The sequence below is a fragment of the Eschrichtius robustus genome, chromosome 15 (genome assembly GCF_028021215.1).
Source record: "Eschrichtius robustus isolate mEscRob2 chromosome 15, mEscRob2.pri, whole genome shotgun sequence".
Taxonomy (NCBI): Eukaryota; Metazoa; Chordata; class Mammalia; order Artiodactyla; family Eschrichtiidae; genus Eschrichtius; species Eschrichtius robustus.
In genome coordinates this window covers 26,363,146-26,386,799 of record NC_090838.1, presented here as the reverse complement: position 1 = coordinate 26,386,799, position 23,654 = coordinate 26,363,146, and the positions used below count along the sequence as shown (strand labels likewise).

Here is a 23,654-nt window from a genome sequence, read left to right as displayed (position 1 = left end):
AGAGTCATGTACCAAAATGTTCACTGCAGCTCTATTTACAATAGCCAGGACATGGAAGCAACCTAAGTGTCCATCGACAGATGAATGGATAAAGAAGATGTGGCACATAGATACAATGGAATATTACTCCGCCATAAAAAGAAACGAAATTGAGTTATTTGTAGTGAGGTGGATGGACCTAGAGTCTGTCATACGGAGTGAAGTAAGTCAGAAAGAGAAAAACAAATACCATATGCTAACACATAAATATGGAATCTTAAAAAAACAAAAAATGGTCATGAAGAACCTAGGGGCAGGATGGGAATAAAGACACAGACCTACTAGAGAATGGACTTGAAGACACAGGGAAGAAGGGGGAAGGGTAAGCTGAGACAAAGAGAGAGTGGCATGGACATATATACACTACCAAATGTAAAACCGATAGCTAGTGGGAAGCAGCCGCATAGCACAGGGAGATCAGCTCGGTGCTTTGTGACAGCCTAGAGGGCTGGGATAGGGAGGGTGAGAGGGAGGGAGGGAGACGCAAGAGGGAAGAGATATGGGGATATATGTATGTGTATAGCTGATTCACTTTGTTATAAAGCAAAAACTAACACACCATTGTGAAGCAATTATACTCCAATAAAGATGTTTTAAAAAAAAAGAAAAAACTGATTAGAACCAAATGGGCCCAAGATGGCATACAAGTCAACTTCCACTAGACCTTGAGCCTCAGTATATGCTCACTGTAACACATCAGCAAGCTAAATGACACACCGACAGGCACCATGACAGTTTCAAGATAGACCATAAGGATCAAAAAGTAGGCGGTGGCCCAATTCCTGGAAATCCCCACCCCTTCCCAAAATAGCTAGAATACTCCTCCCACTCATTAGCATATGAAATTACTCACCCCTATAAAAACTGACAACCCCATATCCTGGTGCCTTTCTCACCTTCTGACATGGCCCATACTCTGTCTGTGGAGTGTGCTTCTCTCTAAATAAATCCACTTCTTACCTATCACTTTGTCTCTCACTGAATTCTTTCTGCGATGAGACATCAAGAACCTGAGCTTCATTAAGTCCTGAAACCAAGTGTGTAATCTCAGTTGGAGGTATCACCTGTCCATTTAGTCCAGGTTCGAGTGCCAGCCACGTGGGTTCGAGTTCCCAATCAGGGTTTTGGCTGGGTTCAAGTCCCGGCTGCGTGGGTTCAAGTCCCAATCTGAGGTGCACGGTTTCACTTGTATTTTATCCCCTATCCTACTGAGTTCATTGATATCCCTAGCAACTACCACAGTGACTGGAACTCAGCAATCATTCCAAAAAAAATTTTTTTAATTAAATATCAAGTTGGGCAGGAAACAGAAAGTCAAAAATAAAACTGGGAATGATTAAAGATTTTCCTAATTTAAAAATGACATGATGAAATTGGTATTTTTTTTAAAAATCCAGTACTGCTGTACAGGCAGAAGAAAGGAAGGCCAAGAAAGAGCCTACAAGTCAGGTGCAACCCTTCAGACACAAAGTGATGGTGATAATAGCCTTAAGGAACGGCAAGGCTGGTCACACAGAAAGAAGGACAGACCTACCCTGAAATTCTGTTGCTCAACAGGAGTGCTGTCCAATAAAAGTTTCTGTAACGATGTAAATACTCACAGCTGCACTGTCCAAAATGGTACCATTTACCACAGGTGGCTTCTGAGCACTTGAAATGGGGCTAGAGAAACAGAGAAACTGAATTCTTTATTTCATTTATTTTAATTAGCCACATGCGGCTAGTGGCTACTGCACTGGACAGCACAGCCCTAGCTAGCAGTTGCAAGTGAAAGACTAGCAGGTTTTTTTATTTACTAAAAGGAAGCACTTTGTAGCAATTACAGATCCCAACAATGGAATGACCTCCTTCTCACCGTCATCTCGGAAAGCCCAATGAAAAAGGAAATAACTTTTTTGGACACAATCTTTCAACAGATCCCAGCATTAGGATGGGTGGGAAGCTGGCCTACAAAGAATCACATTATTTTACTCCTAGTAAGGACTTAAAGACCATTTTTACGCAGAAGAAAACACTAGGTTTGGAAGTCAGACGAGCTCCCTGAAGTCACACAGGGTGTCAGTGACAGAACAGAAACTGAAAGTCAGATCTTAAAACTCTAGGTTCTGTTAATTATCTTGATTGTGATCATTTCACAAGTATATACATATGTAAAATATCACCAACTGTACACTTTAAATATGAGTCTTACTGTAGGTTAATTATACTTCAAAAACATTGCAAAAAAAAAAAAGCACACAAATCCACTACTACACCTTCCTATATCAAGTCTTCAGTTCTATCTCATAGAGTTGTTGCAAGGAATAAGCTAGTTAACACATTTAAAGACTTAGAACAGTACTTGGTGTGGAGTAAGAACTACTGAAATGTAAACTGCATTATTACTATTAGATGTTAGAATTCTGCCCTACTGACCAGTTTGGAGAAAAGCAATGGAAAGAAGAGTAAGCAGATTTGGAGTCAGAAACTCCAGATCATAGTTCTGGTTCTTGGACAATCTCTCTGAGTCTCAATTCTTTGTAAAATGAGTTAGCTGGGCAAGATAATCTCTAAAGGGCCTTTCCAAACTAAAGATTTCAGACATGGACTAGGGTAAGAGTTGTAGGAACGGAAACGAAGGATGGATACGAAACCCTTAGGGATGAACTGATAAGATTTAAGAACTGGCTAGATACGAAGAATGATGGAAAACAATGAGTCAACTGTGAACACAAAGTTTTAAGCTTTGGATAACTCAAGTTTAAATAGAAAGAGGAGCATGTTGACCCAACAGACATGTATTTATTATTTTAATAAATCAGTAGGTTCTCCATGGAAATGAATATTCATGACCTTCTGGATCAAAATGTCAACCAGCATATATTTAATATATTTAGCATATATTTAAAATGTATGCTAAAACCAAAATCTCTTCTCATGAGATTATTGAAAGCTATGTTAAAATGAAATCCCTATGGATTCATATGGATAATTATAATTAGATAATTATACTTAGTATATTTAATGACATCCATCCCAAAGTATCAAATTTATTTTTAAAAATCGATGCACTACCAAACGTAAAATAGATAGCTAGTGGGAAGCAGCCGCATAGCACAGGGAGATCAGGTCGGTGCTTTGTGATCACCTAGAGGGGTGGGATAGGGAGGGTGGGAGGGAAGGAGATGCAAGAGGGAAGAGATATGGGAACATATGTATATGTATAACTGATTCACATTGTTATAAAGCAGAAACTAACACACCATTGTAAAGCAATTATACTCCAATAAAGATGTTAAAAAAAAAAGTAAAAAAAAAAAAAAAAATCGATGCATTCATCAGTCACCAAGAAACTAATCTCTTGACGAACTCTTTCGATGTGGAAACAATCTAAGCCTAGAGTCACAGAGCTTCCTGTAAATGTTACAGTAGAATCTCAGAGAAAGCATTTTAGCCTGTTTTCTCTTAGACATAAGCTCATCTTCAAATACCTAAACCTCAACATTACATCTCATGCACTACATGGAACACGTTTTCAGTATCAGATCCCACAATAAATGATTGTGTGCCCTTGAGCAGCCTTCAGAGAATCATGGTTTCATCAGTATGACATCCAAAAGAGGACCTCAGAGTGCACTGAGGATCAGACTTTTCAAGATTCTAACTCACTCCTTTCAGAGATGTGATCAGTCCAGCAAAGTTATGCTGACATTCTGATGGGTTGCATTCCACTACATTGTACTGATGCAACATTCCTGGACAAAAGTATAAAGATCGCAATTGCTTATGTTTCATAGACAGAAGAAGAAAAAACATCTTGCCAACTTTTTGATGATCCTTCAAGGGCAACATTTCAAATATAATATTCTTCTCTGGACACTGAACAATATTTCAGTTATAACTGACTGTTGGGTCATTTGGGTTAAATCCCAGAACATTTTTTTAAATAAAATTGTTTATGAAATGTTGCAGTTTAAGACTATGTGCACACTTAGACATAGCCAAAATGGACCAATTTATGAGTAGATAAAATAAAAAATGTCGTTGATTAGCCTAGAACAGCAACATAAAAAATTCTTAGTTGCAAGGCAAAGCAAATGATATGCTAAAATATACTGCAGAAAAGAACTGAGACCACTTGGGGAATGAGTCACTTAGAGTCATATTTTCCAGATATCTTAGTTAACACTTTCTGTTTAGGAACTAAATTTTACCTCTTAGAATTCTCTCTAAGAAGAGAATGGTTCCTATCATTCATATGGTTCCTACCTTTTAAAATGGTACATAAAAAAGGTATTTTTTTTTCTTTTCTTAATTAAGGGTCATCATTAAGAACATTAATCACTGAGATGTGGTAAAGATGTAGACATAAACGCAGATTTATATATATTATATGGGATAAAGGGAAGAGATGTAGCTTTCCCTCTGGCAACTGCATCAAACTTGATTTCCTTTACAAAAAGAGAAATAAAAACTCCCAGTGACACCTTGTTTCTTTGTTCACTTACCGATTTTCCATAAAAGTATAATGAAGCACACAAAACTGTATAAAATGCTACACAGTGTAATGTAATAACCTTTTACAAAATGAAATAGTGGGCTGAATCCTGATGCCATCTTCTTCCAAACGCTTTCACTATCCTCAGGAAAAAATCAACTTTTTTTCCCATTAATATCCGTAAAGTTCAACTCATCTCTGACTTTCAAAACTTTACCAGTTTTGTGAGCCCCCACTCCTCTGTCTCCCTTGCACTAAGTTTGTTTATGGAACGTATCTCACTTCATTTTAAAAATATGAAATGGCATGAATGCGGGAAGACGTAGTCTATACAGTTTTCATTTTACTAAAAATAGAAAGAGGACAATGACGTCTGCTAAACTGGGCATCAGGTCTTAATTTTCTCCAAGTCCAACTTCATATTTCATTCACAAGAGAACTCCACACTTAGGCAACACTATAATGAGAAGATTCAAAATCCCATAGGGTATCTGGATAGGATCAATTTTCTCATAACTTCTATAACATTTCACTTTTTGAAAAACTTTTGTACAGAAGTAAACTCAGATGAAAACTGCTATCAAGATGGAGGACAAATAGAGGGAGTTCTGCAACTTCTCCCCTGAAAAGTGAATGTAGAAAAGGCTCAATAAATATTAGCTATCACTATTCAACAAGTATGCATTAAATATTTATTATTTTCTAGGCATTAAGCAGAAACAAGAAAAAAATCAGCCCTCAAGTTGCTCACAACTGAGAGAGTTGCTTACAGTCTTAACAAAAATATAGATGGTTCAGCAGCCTAAATTTGCTCATAAAAACCTTTTGTAATCCAAAAGCATTAAACCAAAGACTTTTACAGGAAAAAGAAATACTGTTTTTCAGTTCTGTTACTTCATTGCATCATTGTACATGTAGTGAAATGTCATTGTATAGAAAAGTAAACTGCTTACATTTAATAAGACAATCTGCTAACATGTCAGGTTTAAATTTCATGGCAGAACAAATATTGTTTTATATATACAAAGTTTAAGCTCAGAATAATTTTTTTTTTGCATATACAAGTCTGATCTAACACACCCTTGCTTGTTCCACAGTCTTACATAACTTAAAATCCTGAACAAATATAAACTAAGTCCAGGTACATAAACAACAATTATACTGTCTGAATAATATTTACCTGACATTCTCATTTTGAATCACATATAGATGTTCATTTTATCTAAGATTAGCATATGTGTATGTATTTCTGTCTTAGAACAAAATAAAAACTGAGAAACTAGTTTCTAGCATAGTAGTATTTGTTACTGCACAAACTAATGTCCTCTCTAGTGCATTGTGACCTAGCCTGTTACTATACAGATGCACCTTTAAAGGAACCAGACTCCAGAAAGGTACAGCAGCGCCTTGCAATTACACATGCCCACACACACAAGAGCTGTCTCACGCCTTCACGAATGTGCCGCCTCAATCAAGTGCAGATCACTGCTTCTCCATGCAGAGTGATACTAACCACCACCCCCAACACACATACGCACCCACATACATAATGACTTCATACTCTTGTGATGTGAGAGGAATAAGGGCTCTGGAATCAGGCACACTTAACGTCAAATCCCTTCTCTGAAACTCAGAAGTTCATTTCTGAACTCAAGTTTACTTGTGTTCTGTATTCCTTCACTACAAGAGAATTTGTTTTTGTTTGGCAACTTTTGTCAGGAATAATTGTTCCAAAATCCCAGGGAAATCAAGGGTCAAGTTACCCAAGATTTTCCCCCTTTTTCAAAATGTTTTCCTAAAAGACATATGAGGCATTTGCAACAAAGGCATTTACAGGGGTGTGTGGTTTATGATCATTTACTTAATTTTATATTTATATTCTAGGCACATTTCTATATGTACATTATATACTACAATAAAAAATAATAAAATGCAAAAATGCCTCTCTACCCATTGTCATCCTCAGTAGAATGTATTTTCTACAAAATGTTTAAAAAAAAAAAAAACCTGAATCCTTTCTTCATGTACTCAGTAGGATATAGGATAAATAATTTCCTGTTCTGCATGCAATTTGGCACAGTTTACTCCAGTTCAAATTAGTTAAAGATTTTTTGTTAATAAAGGGAGTTTACACTTGTTTCTAATGAGGCTTCTTACATTAAAGAACCGAGAAAATATTTAAATACCTTTAGGCAGTTTGTGATAAAATCATGGTGACCTACATAGAATAAATCACTCCTTTTAAGTAGGTAATATAAACAATAGTGATTGCCTTTTTAAAAATTCAAAGACAAAAAAGAAATCCTATAATCTGACATGCTAATAATTTGTGAAATTCCACATCCAGAAAGAATGAAACACAAAAAGTTACCATCGGGCTTCCCTGGTGGCGCAATGGTTGAGAATCTGCCTGCCAATGCAGGGGACACGGGTTCGAGCCTTGGTCTGGGAAGATCCCACATGCCGCGGAGCAACTAGGCCCGTAAGCCACAATTACTGAGCCTGCGCGTCTGGAGCCTGTGCTCCGCAACAAGAGAGGCCGCGATGGAGAGAGGCCCGCGCACCGCGATGAAGAGTGGCCCCCACTTGCCGCAACTAGAGAAAGCCCTCGCACAGAAACGAGGACCCAACACAGCCAGCAATCAATCAATCAATCAATCAATCAATCAATCAATGAGTTTAAATTAAAAAAAAAAAAGTTACCATCTGCTGTCAAACAACAGACGAAAAAGGAATGTCTCAGCCAAGAAAACAGAATGGAGCTACATGCTCATAGCAAACAACGTCTGCGACATACCTCGATCAATGCAGTCTTCAGCAAGAGCAAGGAGCTGAGGTGAGCGTTCCTCAAGCAACTGCTGGTGAACATTCACACATCTCAAAGTCCACCATGGCAAGCTCTAGAAAAAGGAAACACCAACGTGTTTACGTTGAATTAAAAGGATGCTTAGGAAAAACATTTTACATTAATTCAAATCAATTTTTAGAATTTTTTTACATTTGTGAGATTAAATTTCCCCTTCAATAAGCTGCTATGTCTTCAGTAATAATACCAAATCCACTGCCATGTCTTCCACGAGAATAACATCTCTCCTCCATTCTCTCAAACCCTGTATTTGTAGCCAGTTGGGCTTCCTGATGTCATTTCGAACTTACCATTTCCTCCTTTAAAATGCCTACTGTAATCATGCTGCTCTGCTGTGACACTCTACCAGCACCATAATCCAATACCAACAATCCTAGGAGGGCTCCCCCAAGAACCTTCTATGGGGTGATTTTTTTCCCTCATCTCAACTTCCAGCACATTGTTTGCACCTCTCTTTGCAGACACACTCCACCGTATTCCTGTATGTCATCTAGCTTTCAATGCTGTCCGCCATCTAGCCAACAGGATGAGGAATCATGTCTTACTCATCTCTGTATCCTCCTTGAAGCAACGTATGCTATGCAAACTACAAGGTAAGATATCCCCTGGGTTCAGATATTCCCCAAACTGGGAAGATCTCTTCCACACCCTCTTCCATGAAGCCTTCTCCCACTAGTAGGGCTCACACTGGTCTCTCACTTCTCTAAACTTCCACACTGTGCCTAGAAGTTAGCACCACACTGCAGAGCTCTTGTTTTTCAAGTGTGTAAATACCTGGTCCATATATTTTGGAGGGTAGAAACTGCATTTTATACATTGTCTTGACTAATGCACAGGCTGAGAACACAGTAGCTTTTTCTCAGTTCTCTGATGCTTACTCTTACTTTTCAACACATCCTTATTAAACAACAACAAGCCAATACAGAAGCATACACAGTGAAGATGAAAGTCTCTCTTCTGCTGCCTCAGCGCCATTCTCCTCCCCCAGAAAAACCCATGACACAGGTTTATATTCCTCTAGATCTTCTGCCATGCATGTGTGTGTGTGCGCGCGCACATGCAAGTAGTAAATATTTTTGATAGGCTCATTAAATTACCAAGTATGATCATGCATTGAATGATCTAAATTAATTACAACTATGTTACTCTAAATTATATTGCACAAAGGAGTGAAAAATTAATTTTCCTTTTTTTTTTAAAGCAATACCTACTAATAGGAGATCATGCTTAATTACCAAAAGCATTTTCTTTTTTACTTGAACTTAATTTCTTCATTTGATTAAGGGGTAAAACTGCTTGCTCCCCTTCTAAACTACACACAAGTGCTGCAACAATCATAAAATCACAAATGAATTTTGACCCCCTGACAAAATCGTTTCTAATTATTAATGCTGTTCCCTCAGTCCATCTAAGGAAAGGAAAGGTAGAATTATCTAATAGAGAGAAGTTTCACATCATTTTTAATTTAATTCCCTGAGGTGCTGTCTCATTTTCATTCTTTTCCTATCACCAGGCTGATGAAGTCAGTCTATATTTCAAATATCTGTCCCTTATCTGCTATCAGCAATAAGTGAGTCAGGTCTGGCAGCAGTCTTTCCTTTTCTAGACATGGGAATTTAGATAGATCCAGTCAAAGAGACTGCCCTTTCAAGAAAACATACGACATAAGATGCTCAACTCTTAAAAATCAGATCTATAAACTAACTCTTAACCCAAAATCTTCAGATGGGAGAAGGGGGAGTGTGAAACAAAGAACGAAAGCATAGCCTATTTTTCTACTAGAAAATAAAAGTGCCTTTTTCTATCTATCAGGAATCACTTAATAGACAATTTGAGGCATTAATAAAAAAGAAAACTAGAAGCCTTGCTTTAGATAGTTCCTAGATCCTGTCTCCTGATTATAGCACTTATTACAGAATATTCTGATTGACAAGTCACACTAGTCAATAACCTCCTAGAAGGCAGGGAGCATGAGTGTACTCAAAAGAAACCCAATAAATGTTTGCCAACTTAGTCCATTTTATAAATAAGAAAACTGATATTCAGAGAAATTCACTGGCCTAAGGCCACACAGTTGTTAAGTGGCTGAGCCAGACAAACTCTGGTCTGATTCCAAAGCCAAAATTCTTTTTACTCAACATTCACATATTACTAACACTAGTCTATACACTTCACAGACTAGGGGGTGGGGGAAAATCATCTTCTTTTATAGTTCCACAAAAATAAAATCATAATAAACAGCCTGATATGTTCCTTAAGGTCCAGCCATTTCAAAATTAATTTAAAAGGTGAAGATTAACTCGGATAAGCATGTCATGCTTCTTTATCATTTTATCTTCATTTCTCAAAGAAATCATTTTTAACATCATCGTTTACAGAATGATATATCAAAGACCCAAAGGGAAGAAAACTATAACATTTCAACCGAAAGGCAAGGTTTCAGCACAGAATGATCTTTGCATGGAGATGTACAAGAAAATAGGGTTTTAAAACAGAAGTCAAAAGCTGTTTAGCATCTGCCAAGAAACTCAGGTAACATCTCTCCAATTCTACGACATCTGCAACCAGCAGTTCACATATTTCCTTGTTCTCCTAAGCTGTTGATACTACATGTATCTTTTTACAAACGATGCTTAACGTATTTGTTGATGAAAGTTTTCCACCAAGAAAACTGTATCACTAACTCATTGACCATTAGTCTCACTGTAAAGAAAATAATGCCATTTAGCAACCTCATGCTTTGATGATACTTCCTTTAGGGCCAAGTACTAGTCAGTCTATAAGATCATTTAACTCAGATCAACCTGGGAAAACATTTTTTTATTCAAGCTAACATCACTAAACAAAAAATCAAAGATAAGGTCTTATATCTGCTAGGATATGTTGAAACCCATCTATTAAAAACCCTTCTGGTACAACTGATTCCAAATCATCTGTCCTCATGAGAGCTGCTGAAAGAGGCATGATTCCCTTCTTACCTCCTCTTTGTCACAACTTAAATGCTTAGGAAAGTAAGCCCTTATACAGTACAGACCAAGTCCATATTTTGCCCACAGAAATATTGCGTTTCTTAAACTTTTTCAGCCAACACTTGGAAATTGGGAGATCTCACATAAAATTTAGATTTACTCTTTCTGGAAATACAAGGTCTGTATGCCCAAGTTGCAACAATCAAGACAGGAGTCAGGAAGCTACAGCCTATGGACCCAAACCAGCCCACCACCTGTTTTCCTATAGCCTAAAACCAAGACTGGTTCTTACATTTTTAAATCATTGCAAAAAAAAAGAAAGAAAGAAAGAAAGAAGAGAAAAATAATATTTTGTGACATGTGAAAAGCATATGAAATACAAATTTCAGTGTCCATAAATAAAGCTCTATTGGTACACAGTCACACCCATTCATATACATGTCATCTACAGCTGCTTTCACACTACAAGGCAGATTGAATAGTTAGGTGCACAGAGTTGAGTAGTTGTGACGGAGCCTGCACACTGCACAGCTGACAACCTCCACTACACCTCAAGGACTTTCTTCGAATCTCTCATGTGGTTTTTGTCACCTCCTACTGCGTGTTAGCTATCTGTATCAGTACTTTTCTCACTAATTTATATGTGACCTAAAGAAACCATATAACAGACATACAACAAATGCTCTACTAAATCCAACCCAAATATGAAACAAGGTAGAATTTGAGCCAAGAAACAGTAATCAAGAAACAGCTTCCCTGGTGGCACAATGGTTAAGAATCCACCTGCCAATGCAGGGGACACGGGTTCGAGCCCTGGTCTAGGAAGATCCCACATGCCGTGGAGCAACTAAGTCCATGCACCACAACTACCGAGCCTGTGCTCTAGAGCCGCGAGCCACAACTACTGAGCCCGCGTGCCACAACTGCTGGAGGCCACACGCCTAGAGCGCGTGCTCTGCAACAAGAGAAGCCACCACAATAAGAAGCCTGCTCGCCGCAACTAGAGAAAGCCCGTGTGCAGCAACGAAGACCCAGTGGAGCCAAAAATAAATAAATAAAATAAATAAATTTATTTTAAAAAAAATTTCTAGGAGCTTTAATAAAAAACAGTAAAAAGTGAAATTAATTTTAAAACAAAAGATCTACTGAAAGTGCTATACTTATGGCTACTCATCATCCTTACATGAAATTCACAAAAAACTATGAAGGGTGTTTTTAAACCTACTTTTAAGATTCAGAGAATGAACATTTATACACATGCAAATATACACACAACACATATATACAACCCCATTAAAGAGGCTCAACATCTCATTTTATACTAGACGAATCTCATGAGAGGAGACAGGTTTTGCTTATTTTCATCAGATTTTAAAATTAAACACCTGAAGAAGACTTAGAAAACAAATATACCAAGACATTTTCAGCATCACACCTGAAGTTTTATGCTAATCAGCACAAAAGTCACACCTGGGTCTGAATCTCCTGGCTCCTTTTCTTCCCTTACCTGAATAGCTGTCAGCCTATGTCTTACATTTACTAGGGAAATTCGTGCTAATAATAGCAGAATAGGATTCAAGGTCAGGCTGTAGATTGATTCACCATCTAGAATGAGCAAACTCAGAACGAGTGCATCCAGTCCTTTGACCTGAAAAAAAAAAATTTTTAATGATATAATTTAGAACATATTAATCTTTATATGTCTTACAAGAATACATATTTTCCAGGTAATCACCCGTGAAACACAGGCACTGATCTATGACACAGCAGTTGGCACTGGACGGAGTCCTAACATTACAAACGCCCTTAGAGATCTGCAACTCCAGCCTGCCCTGACAGCCAGCCAGCCGCCTGCTTGTGCTTTAGAGAACAGGGCAATCAAGAAAATGCTACTATTTTTTTTTTTTTTTTAATTTGCTTTTCCCAAGTTGCACACTTTTTTTTTTTTAAATAAATGTATTTTATTTATTTATTTATTTATTTATCTTTGGCTGCACTGGGTCTTCATTGTTGCGCATGGGCTTTCTCTAGTTGTGGCGAGCAGGGGCTACTCTTCATTGCGGTGCACGAGCTTCTCACTGCGGTGGCTTCTCTTGTTGCAGAGCACGGGCTCTAGGCGTGCGGGCTTCAGTAGTTGTGGCACACGGGCTCTAGAGCGCAGGCTCAGTAGTTGTGGCGCTTGGGCTTAGTTGCTCCGTGGCATGTGGGATCTTCCCGGACCAGGGCTTGAACCTGTGTCCCCTGCATTGGCAGGCAGATTCTTAACCACTGCACCACCAGGGAAGCCCAAGAAAATGCTACTCTTGAAGAAGCGTCATGACTTTACAGATTTACTTACAACAAAATAGCTTCTCAATAAAAACCATCCCTATGTGAAAGTATTCATATTAAACACCTACATTTCATATATGCTTCACCAGCTGGCTAATGTCATTACAAACCATTGCTGCTCCATAATTACTATAAAGCCAAAAAACAACACGGTCTTACATATCGAATGCTGAGTAGGCATACAATCACGGACCAGTGTGAACAGAGGCTGCCCAAAAGGGATGCCTCTAAAAAATCTACTTCCTACTGAACAGAGATTGTCTACAACAGACCAAGCACCTGTGTTTTTAAAATGTGGACTGAATCATTTTGACAGTTACCACAAAATCGATAGTAGGAATGCTCAATGTTAGGAACATGGGCTCTAAGTCACAGACACAGGATCGGGTCCTTTTTCTGATTATTAATTTGTGGGCATAGGTAAATTTTTTTTTAACTGAAGCCTCTGTTTCATCAGTTATAAAATAAAATAATACAACCTAAACCTCACAGGGTTCTTGTAAGGATTAAACAATCCAAGTGATGCCAGTGTCTGGCTCAATGCTTTGTTCAAACATTCAATAAAGGTAAGAAAGCAATAGCTGTGGGTTCATCCTCTGCCTAACCTTCATCATTACTGAAAAGTGTACTAGAGGAATAAAGACAACGTGAATGACCACCACCAAACCACAAATAATGCTTACTGTTACCTACGCTGAGGGTAGAAGGAATTTTTTTTTAAGTTCAATAATCAAGGAACTATTTTGAAGTACTACAACTGCCTCAACTTTAGAAGAAAACAGATACTAAAAAGTTAAGTGCAGTCCAAAATCACACAGAAGTTATCAGCATCTGAACAGAGATTATAGCCCAAGTTTTCCAACTCCTAAACCAGTGTTCTTCCTACCACCTCATGCTGCCTTCCCCTCAGACCTCTCTACCTCTTCCTGCCTCTCAGCAAGCTCCAGGGCTATGCTAAGCATGAGGAAGTCCTCAAGGACAGGGCCAGGATCACTTCTAGACTTCTGACTAGGACAACTGCATGATGGTAGTGTGGGTCACTGAGACACAGACACCAGAAGAAGACCTGGTTTGGAGAAGAACCTCACCATGAGTTCAGTCTTGGATACAATGAGTCTGAGGTACCTTGTGAGACCTCCAAGTGGAGGTACCAAATACACAAGTGAATCTACTGCTTAAGAACTAGAGAGGAGGGCTTCCCTGGTGGCACAGTGGTTAAGAATCCGCCTGCCAGTGCAGAGAATACAGGTTCGAGCCCTGGTCCAGGAAGATCCCACATGCCGCGGAGCAACTAAGCCCGTGTGCCACAACTACTGAGCCTGCGCTCTAGACCCCGCGAGCCACAACTACTGAGCCCGCATGCTGCAACTACTGAAGCCCGCGCACTGCAACTACTGAAGCCCACATGCCTAGAGCCCGTGCTCCGCAACAGGAGAAGCCACCGTAATGAGAAGCCTACACACCACAACAAAGAGCAGCCCCTGCTCACCGCAACTAGAGAAAGCCTGCGCGCAGCAACAAGACCCAACGCAGCCAAAAATAAAATAATTAATTAATCTAAAAAAAAAAAGAACTAGAGAGAAGACCCTGCCTAATGTGATCAAGTTGGACCTGCAGCCTCATCAAATCATCTTGCCATTTAGATGGATTTAACAATCTTTATTTCCTAACATCCAAACCAAGCTGGTGAAGTACAAGGCATGCCTTTAAGGAAAAGAATCCTTATTCTAATCACATTGAGATGAGAAAGATGTCTACCTGTTGTAGCACAAATTTAGATCATTATCTTCTAAACGAAATCTTTAAAGATAACAAACAAGTAATTTAACAGGGCAACAAATAAAAAATTACACAAAGAGATACTCCATGATATACTACTTGGATCTCGTTACCTCTGATACTCAAAGGTTTAGTTGGTTACCAAACCTCCTACTCTAAGTCCTCTGGAAATGTCATTAATAGGGTAAATAATAAATAAATAAAGGAGTGAATGCATGAATAAACAAATAAATAAACTTCTTTTCCTAGAGTTACCTTGCATCACCATCATTAAAAAATTAAATGCTTTTCTATCTTCCTGTGACACAACACTGATATTCCAACCGAATTCTAAATGTGCTTCCAGAAGTTTGGGGAAATGACCGAGTTTTAAAGAGGACTGTGGGACTTCCCTGGTGGCACAGTGGTTAAGAATCCGCCTGCCAATGCAGGGGACACGGGTTCAAGCCCTGGTCCGGGAAGATCCCACATGTCGCGGAGCAACTAAGCCCGTGCGCCACAACGACTGAGCCTGCATTCTAGAGCCCATGAGCCACAACTACTAAGCCCGCGTGCCACAACTACTGAAGCCCACACGTCTAGAGCCCGTGCTCTGCAACAAGAGAAGCCACCGCAACGAGAGGCCCGCGCACCACAACGAAGAGTAGCCCCCGCTCACTGCAACTAGAGAAAGCCCGTGTGCAGCAGTGAAGACCCAACGCAGCCAAAAATAAATTTTAAAAAAATTAATTAATTAAAAGACAAAAAACAAAACAAAACTGGTATGTACATACAATGGAATATCATTCAGTCTTAAAAGTAAGAAAATTCTGACACATGATACAACATGGATAAACCTTGAGGATGAACAATACATACTACTATATGTAAAGCAGATAATCAATAAGGATGAGTGTATAGCACAGGGAAATCTACTCAGCACTCTGTAATAACCTACAAGAGAAAAGAATCCAAAAAATAAATAAATAAAGAGGACTGTTTATATTAAAACAGACAAAATGAAGGTTACAACTCCCTTAGGAACGACTCTTCAGTCAAGAGAGCATATGACATATAAAAATACTTATTTATCAGAATAGTGAAAAGAAGTCAACATCTGAGATAAACATAATATAAAACTAGATTACTAGATCAACTTTTATGGGTGAGAGGTGACCTACTCAGAAATGAACCTTCACTGCTAGTCCCCTGAGGCTGGTTAGCACCAGAGGTCAAAAAACAGTGCTAAAAATGCCAAGGCCGTAGTTTAGAGGCAGGGAAAACTAATTTGGCTTTGATGACTATACTCCATGACCATAAAGTATATTCACAAATATTTGTCCTTCACAAGAACTATGAAACATAAATCAGCACAGGAAGATGACAACTAGAAAATACTGATGTGCCACTCCCCAGTTTAAAAATGTCAACTCCCTTTATCTTCCAAATTCTCAGATTGCTGGTGAAGAGTATAAGTTGAATAATCCTCTCAAAAACAACATGACATGACCAAGAAGAGCAGAACATGCATATACCCTAGGGCACAGCAGCTCCACTCACAGATATATGTCCTCAGCAGAGCTTCCCGACTCAGTGCTGGGAAGCATTTCCAAGTTTGCCCAACTACAGCCTGAGGGCCAGTAAAAACAGCCTCCTCCATTTAGCACACTGCACCAAACACTATCCTTTTTTTTAAAGCATGCTGTGCTTGGAAATTCTTGCAAATGATTCCCAGAAGACGTGTTCCTAATAGCACTCTACATAATATATTGCAAAAAATGGAAACATCCCATGTGGCCATTGAGAGTAGATCAGATATATAAACTGTGGTACATTCATACAACTGGAATACTATGGAACAGTAAAAATGAACACTAGTATAATTTCAGAAATACACCACTGAGCAAAGCAAGTCACAGAACACACACAATTTGTTTTATTTATATAAAGTTCAAACACTGGCAAAACTAGGGCTTCCCTGGTGGTGCAGTGGTTGAGAATCCGCCTGCCAATGCAGGGGACACGGGTTCGAGCCCTGGTCTGGGAAGATCCCACATGCCATTGAGCAGCTGGGCCCGTGAGCCACAACTGCTGAGCCTGCGTGTCTGGAGCCTGTGCTCCGCAACAAGAGAGGCCGTGACAGTGAGAGGCCCGCGCACAGCGATGAAGAGTGGCCCCCGCTTGCCACAACCAGAGAAAGCCCTCGCACAGAAACAAAGACCCAACACAGCCATAAATAAATAAATAAATAAATTTATATAAAAAAAAAAAACTGGCAAAACTAAACAATATGTTCTCAGGGGATACATACATACATAGGTGCTAAAACCATGAAGAAAAGCAATGGAGGACTTCCCTGGTGGTGCAGTGGTTGAGAGTCCACCTGCCAATGCAGGGGACACGGGTTCGAGCCCTGGCCCGGGAAGATCCCACATGCCGCGGAGCAGCTAAGCCCGTGCGCCACAACTGCTGAGCCTGCGCTCTAGAGCCCGCGAGCCACAACTACTGAAGCCCGCGCGCCTAGAGCCCGTGCTCCGCAACGAGAAGCCACCGCAATGAGAAGCCCGTGCACCGCAACGAAGAGTAGCTCCTGCTCACCGCAAATAGAGAAAGCACTCATGGAGCAGTGAAGACCCAACGCAGCCAAATAAATAAATAAAATTTAAAAAAAAAAAAAAGAAAGAAAAGCAATGGAATGCTAACACAAAATTCATGAGAGTGGTTCGTGAGACAAAGGGGGCCAGGGACACCACCAGGAAGCACACACAGGGGACCTTGTAACCCTGTATTTCCCAACCTTTTCCAGGTCAGAGCAAATGCAGAAGATGCTATTATTTGTAGTGCACATCAGGTAAATAGAGAAGGCTACTACACCAGACGAGACCAGTTCAAAGGCTCTCCCCAGCGCCGGCCCCACACAGCTACTGCAATGGCAAAGGGGCTCAACACCTGGGGAACGGCAGTCGGGAAGCTCTGTCCTACAGTGCTGGTGATGTTCTCTCTCTCAAGCCGGGTGGTGGGAACAAAGGAGTTTTATTATTTAAACTGTACACATTCTGTATGCTTTTTGGAATGTGTGAGGCACTTTTCTTTTAAGATTTTTTTTTTGATGTGGACCATTTTTAAAGTCTTTATTGAATTTGTTACAATATTGCTTCTGTTTTATGATTTTGGTATTTTGGCCACGAGGCACGTGGGATCTTAGCTCCCAGAGCAGGGATCGAACCCACACCCCCTGCATCAGAAGGCAAAGTCTTAACCATTGGACTGCCAGGGAAGTCCCATATGAGGCACTTCTAATAAAAAAATTAAAATCAAGGTCTTATTTAAAGTTTCCTATGATTTGGTCTGAGCCCCATCAAGGCTGACCTTTTACTGCTGCTCCAACAGGCTCAAAGCATCCGTTTCCCACAAACACCACACTCTTCTCCCCTCAATTTCTGCTCATGTGACTGCACCTAGAACGTATTTCTTTCTCTTCTCTACCTGTCCATTTCCTCATCATCTTTCAGGTTCTAACTCAAGGTCCACTCTTGATGAAAAGGTCTTCTCAGACAAAATTCACTTTCCACACATCTCTTCATTAATTTCAGTATTTCTTATAGGTTGAATCTCTCATGTAACCCATTTCTGTACTGTTTGAATTGTTACCTAACTTTACAGGTGCTTCTACTTTAGTATAGCATAAAGAGTACTGAATTCGGTCCCAGAAAGTGTGTGTTCCAATCCCCCAGCTATAAGGCCTCTGACAAGTTTCCTTCACCACTGTGAGCATCAAGTCTTCTCATCTAGAGAATACGTCAAACTGATATAGCATACATGAATGAAGCACCACTCCAACCACACGTTAGCGCTCGGTACGTATTTACGATTTTGTCTGGTGGGTTTCTAACCTGCACTATAGGGCCATAGAGGCCAGAAACTGTTTCATACACAGTAAGAGAGGGAATGAGACACTCCTTATAAGTAATTACCTAGATAGCTGAAGCATATCTCTTTAAGTGCCAAAATCTTGGGGATTTTATTTTAACCATTTTGGATGAAAACTTTTGTAAAGTATAGATTAAATTCCCTTCTTAGACATAAGATATGGAAGAGCTTTTAACCTTTCAATAACGATTTAGGGCCAGCATTATGAATCTCAATTACTCTATTGCAATATAACATAATGACTCAGTAAACTGATGTGTACAGAGGCTTCAGATTATGACTGCTTTTGTATTTCTCTTTCCAACCACCATCAAATTATTAACACTAATCTCTAACAACTCCATTCCCCTTTCATTTGTTACTTCTAATTCTGAGAAACCAGGTAACAGTAAATAGGTCCCTTTTGCTGTGCAAGTTTTGGATGCTAAGCAGCCTTCCAGGCTGAGTGATCGATAGTAATGCTCTAGTTCTGAGGTGGCTCGATAAATCAGTTACCATACTTCTTTTCAGAGCATGTCATATCCTCCAAGCCCTGCGTATATGTGCTCAAACAGTACTGAGGAAATCAAACTGCAAGCTCTACTGATGACCTACTGATGCAGGTCAATAATATTATCTCCATATATGGATAATAAGAATCATTGTCACCATGGAGCACCTCTGTGCCAGACACTCTAAGTAAATACAAGTAAGTGTATCTGTGACATAAAGGAAATCACCCCTGGGAACTGTTCGTAAGGACAGCAGCAAAAGTTTCCTGCAACAAAATTAAACAGATCTCCACATTCTCTGCTTTGCCAGAAAAGATCTTTATGTAACTGTGGTAACATATGCAGCTGGGTGACTGGTGCAGCTGCCTGCACTTTAATAAAAAGAGCAGCTAATAGAGCTCCATAAAATGGGGAGCATCTGAAGAGGAGTTTGAGTCTGATAATGGAACTTCTGGAATTGAAAATCTGATCAATGAACAAGCATTCTTAGTAGGGTCTGTAAAAGCAATAAAGTCATGTTTCTCTCCTACCTATTATTAACTCCAGTTTATAAAGAGCCGTTCCTAAAGAATAAACAACACAATAATACCTATATATGACATTTCCAAGAAGCGTACCTCACTAAACTGCTGGAACAAAACAGATGGCAAAAAATCCTGAGGGTGTAAATCAACAAGAGGCCCCGTCCAGTTACTCTGAACAAAAAGTTGCAAACTGCTCACACCAAGTAGGAATATCAGCTGTTGTCTGCATATGAGAATAAAGAAATAAACATGAGCCACTATCACTGTATAACCACAAACACACTATTTCATTTCAGTTTTATTAAGAAAAATGTAAGATATCAACATTTATTGAGATCATCTGAGAGTATTACAAAAAAAATTTTTGAAACAATTTAGGTCTGCAATGTCCAATATTATCACCATGAGCCACACATGGCTGTTTTAAATTTAAATTAATTACAATTAAATAAAATTTAAAATTCAGTCCCTTAGTTGCACTGTCCACATTTCAAGTGCTCAATGGCCAAACGTGGCTACTGGCTACCGTACTGTACGGCACACAGAACGTCTCCATCATCACTGGAAGTCCTCCTGAACAGCACTGGTTTAGGACCCTATCAGGCACTTAGAATTTCGTCTTGTGTTCTATTTAACAGCTCTGACACTGACTGGATGGAAAACTGATTTTATACAAAAGAAAACTGACAACAAAAAGTTGTTTTCAAATATTTTACTGATCCTGTACTACCAACTATTAGAACAACAACAAAAAAACCCTAGAAATTTCACTTGAACCCATTTCTTTTCAATCCCACTTTGGCTGAAGACAGGAGTGGGTAGGTAAACTTATACTGCAAAGGAGAGATTAAAAAAAAAAAAAAAAACTTTAAGCTTTGTGGGTCACACGTGTTTCTTTTTTTCCAGCCGTTTAAAAATGTAAACATCATTCTTAGGCACTTTGGACTTGCCCCACCAGCAGTAATTTGCCAACCCCTAGATTAAGACACAAATAGGTGGGGATTCAACTCTAAGGAATAGCAGCCAGAGAATCCTGTAGCTTCACACTGAAGGAAAAATAAAAGCAGTCATCCTCTTCTTCCCATATCCCCTAGGCCCTACCTCAAAAGGAAGATTCTTTAAGGAAAAAAAAAAAAAAAAATCAAGCCTACAAGCCTGTGGCAGCCAGAATGCTCTGGATGCAGCAAAACTGAGAGCAGAGCAAAGAATGAGCAGAAAACAGGTGACAAAAGAGCCTGTTTGTAATTAGAAGTTAGGAAACTTGAGGAAACAGGTGTGCAGCAAGATCTCAAAGCCTTAATATAACTGTCATAACTAAAAATCAAAATCCTTAAGGGGAATTGAGAATAGAGTTTAATTTTCAAATACCTCATAATGAGGTAACTGAAATGTCTCTTCTCAGCTCTGTGTGACAAGCCGAATTCTGGTCTACCAGTGTATGATGTATTTGTGTGTATGTGTGTTTTCATGTGCACCACACAAAGCTAATGGCTATGATACCACACGCACATCTGACAGCAAAATAATAATCAAGAACGACATCAGAGGAATGTAAACTACTAGTAAACCAGAAAAATAAAAATGAATGACACTAATTTTTTAAATAAAATGCCTATAGTAGCACTCTTTTGTGAACTCCTTATAGATAGATTATGTTTTATTCATCTTCACAACCTCAACACCTAGCCAGTAGTTGATTTGTTGAAGAACTAAATGAAGCCATTCCCTAGAAATAATGGTAAAACAAAACTGTGTTTTAAAGACAACTAAAACTTGATGTGGTTGCCAGAGATGGTAGAGAAAAGGAAGGTATATTAACAAACTAACAACAGTAAAATATAAGCCATTGAAAAACTTAGGTTACACTGCTGTGTAACTAACCATTATATTTAATCCTATAAAATTACATAAACGTCAATGGAAGAAGACAAACCAAGGGTTCCATAATAAAAACATTAAAGATAACCTAAAACATAATAAAAGTAGTTACAATTATCACTCAGCAATCTACAAACAGCAAGATGGAGAGTGTACACTTTCAAGTTAAAAGAAAAGAAGGTCTGAAGTCTTGTCTATGGCTAAAACCTATGAGACTTAAGCATTTAGAAAGTCAGTGGGTTAGCAGCTACCACCCAGTCATAAGTCAGTGTTATATATGAAACCTGTATATCCTACACCACTTTACCTTTTCATTCTCGATGGTCCTCTGGACAGAAACTCTTACATAGATTATTTGGTACATCATGAGTCCTGAGTAAACATAAAGCCAGGTTTTTCAACAACTGCAAAAATCAGTGCCTTACACTGTCAAGGCAATATTAAATGTATTCAGAATCTGTTTCCCTACGAAAATTTCAAATAAAATTCTACCTTCTGGTTTTGTCCAAATCTGTTGAGTAATCCAGGAATGTTACTATCTGCTTCTCTAGGTAGCTGTCAATCCTTTCTTCAGTCATCGTTGCTGAATTTAAAATACTTTGAATCAATGAATTTAAGAATATGGCCTCATAGTTCCCTTCTAGCAGCAATTGTAGGAAAGATCCAATCTCTGTAATAGAAAAAAATTAGTCCAATAATCCAAAGAACAGCTACTTTCATACTGTAAAAGGTAACACTATTACCATTTCAGCATGCCAAAAAAAAAAAAAATGTATATACTTAGAATGCTTCCTATACATTAACCACAAAGCACTGAGCAAATGCCCATCACCTCTCCTAGAATTAGAAGCTCATTCATACCATGAGCAGCATGGCAGAAGTTAGACCCAGAAATAATATTCCTCATTAGCAAGTAACATCAAAAGGAATTCTGCTGGGAATTCTAAAGAATTCCTACTGACAACAGAAAAGTTTCCTTACAAAGTTTCCTTTCACAATCTGGCTCCTCCTACCCCCACTGTCCTCCCTGATGAAAAGCTGGTTCACTCATTGTTCCCCTAATATCCATATGCACATTCCTACCTCCACACTTTTACACCTGTGACTCCTCCTGGGGAACTTTTCCACTTGTCAGTCTTACTCTTTAAACAAAAATCAGGTCAAGTTTGACTTCTTCCATAAGACTTCCAGACCCAAACTTCAGAAACTACCTCTCTCCTGAAGCACCTATCGCGTATACACACAAACACGGGCCCGCGCACACATACATACACACACAAATATATAGGACGGGATATATACTGTCCTACATTGTTATTTCTCTTTTGGGTCCAGCCTAAACCCCACAACCAGATGTGCCTATATCCCACTAGTAAATGTGCCTTTTAACTCTTTCTCTCTCCGGTAAATGTGCTTTGCTTACAAGATTACATCTTTGCTGCTTCATTTCAGCTGTTGTGCTTACCAGCTGTGTGACCTTAAATAAATTACTTAACCAATCTGTACTTAAATGCCTCCATCTGCAAAACGGGAATAAAAGTAGTGTCTACCTTACAGGTCTATTCTAAGCATTAAATGACTGAAGAAATGTTAAGGGATTAGAAAAACAATTGACATTATTATTATTGAACCTGGACGGTGAGAAGTTTGGGGTAAAGACATGCACGGAGCCTGAGGACCGCGCCCACTATGTCAAGGATGCAGCAACCCACAGCATTAAGAATCAGATAGATTTGGGTAGGAAAAAAATAAAACCAGAAGGGATGAGAACCCAGCCGCCGCCCTTCTCCCCGCAGTCCCCACGCTGGCCTCAGTCCCTCCTTGGCAGGTGCACCCCTCTCACCCGAACCGGCGACTCCCTCCTGCTTCCACTGCTGCAGCTCAGCCTCAGTGGGGAAGCCCCTCAGAAGGGCCAGCTCCGGGGTCCACATCACCCCAGACATCGCTGCAGCCAAAACAGAATCCTACGAAGGTCATACAGGTGTCAACAAAAGAAAGTGAAAGGAAGAGGGTCCAAAGACGTCGAAGACTAGTGGCGACAGCTCCTGTAAGCACATCCACAGCCCTAGAACCCCATGTGCAGACAACAGCACACGGAGGCGGCCATAACGTTAGCGCGGAGAACCCTGGGAAGCACTCACAAACTCTCGGGGACCCGCTTCCGCCTAGGAGGCCAACCCGAGCCCTTGGTACTGAGCATGCCCAGTAGGAATGCCCCACCCCGAGCAGGGGAATGGGCGGTGTTTGGAGGGCGTGGCCGACCTCAGCCATGCCAGCAGGGGTGCTGCCGAAGGAGTGGAGGGCGTGGAGTCATCTGGTACCGCCCACCGAGGAGGCAGGTTGAAATGCCGTTCAAAGTTGCGATTTTGCCCAGCTGCGGTTTACTTGGAA

At 39.6% G+C, this 23,654-nt stretch overlaps 1 protein-coding gene across 2 annotated transcripts in view; it reads right to left on the bottom strand.

Annotated features, from left to right (window-relative positions):
* The window catches only part of TTC27 (tetratricopeptide repeat domain 27), a 182,905-nt gene extending 159,519 nt beyond the window's left edge, over window positions 1-23,386 (bottom strand). For both annotated transcript variants that reach the window (XM_068564218.1, XM_068564219.1), the window contains exons 1-5: window positions 23,107-23,386; window positions 21,756-21,933; window positions 19,479-19,608; window positions 11,859-11,999; window positions 7,314-7,416 (exon numbers count right to left, since the gene is read on the bottom strand). In XM_068564218.1, coding sequence (XP_068420319.1) covers window positions 7,314-7,416; window positions 11,859-11,999; window positions 19,479-19,608; window positions 21,756-21,933; window positions 23,107-23,206 — 652 coding nt within the window. In that variant the 5' untranslated portion in view covers window positions 23,207-23,386. The remainder of the gene's footprint in view (window positions 1-7,313; window positions 7,417-11,858; window positions 12,000-19,478; window positions 19,609-21,755; window positions 21,934-23,106) is intronic.
* Window positions 23,387-23,654: the final 268 nt, after the last annotated feature.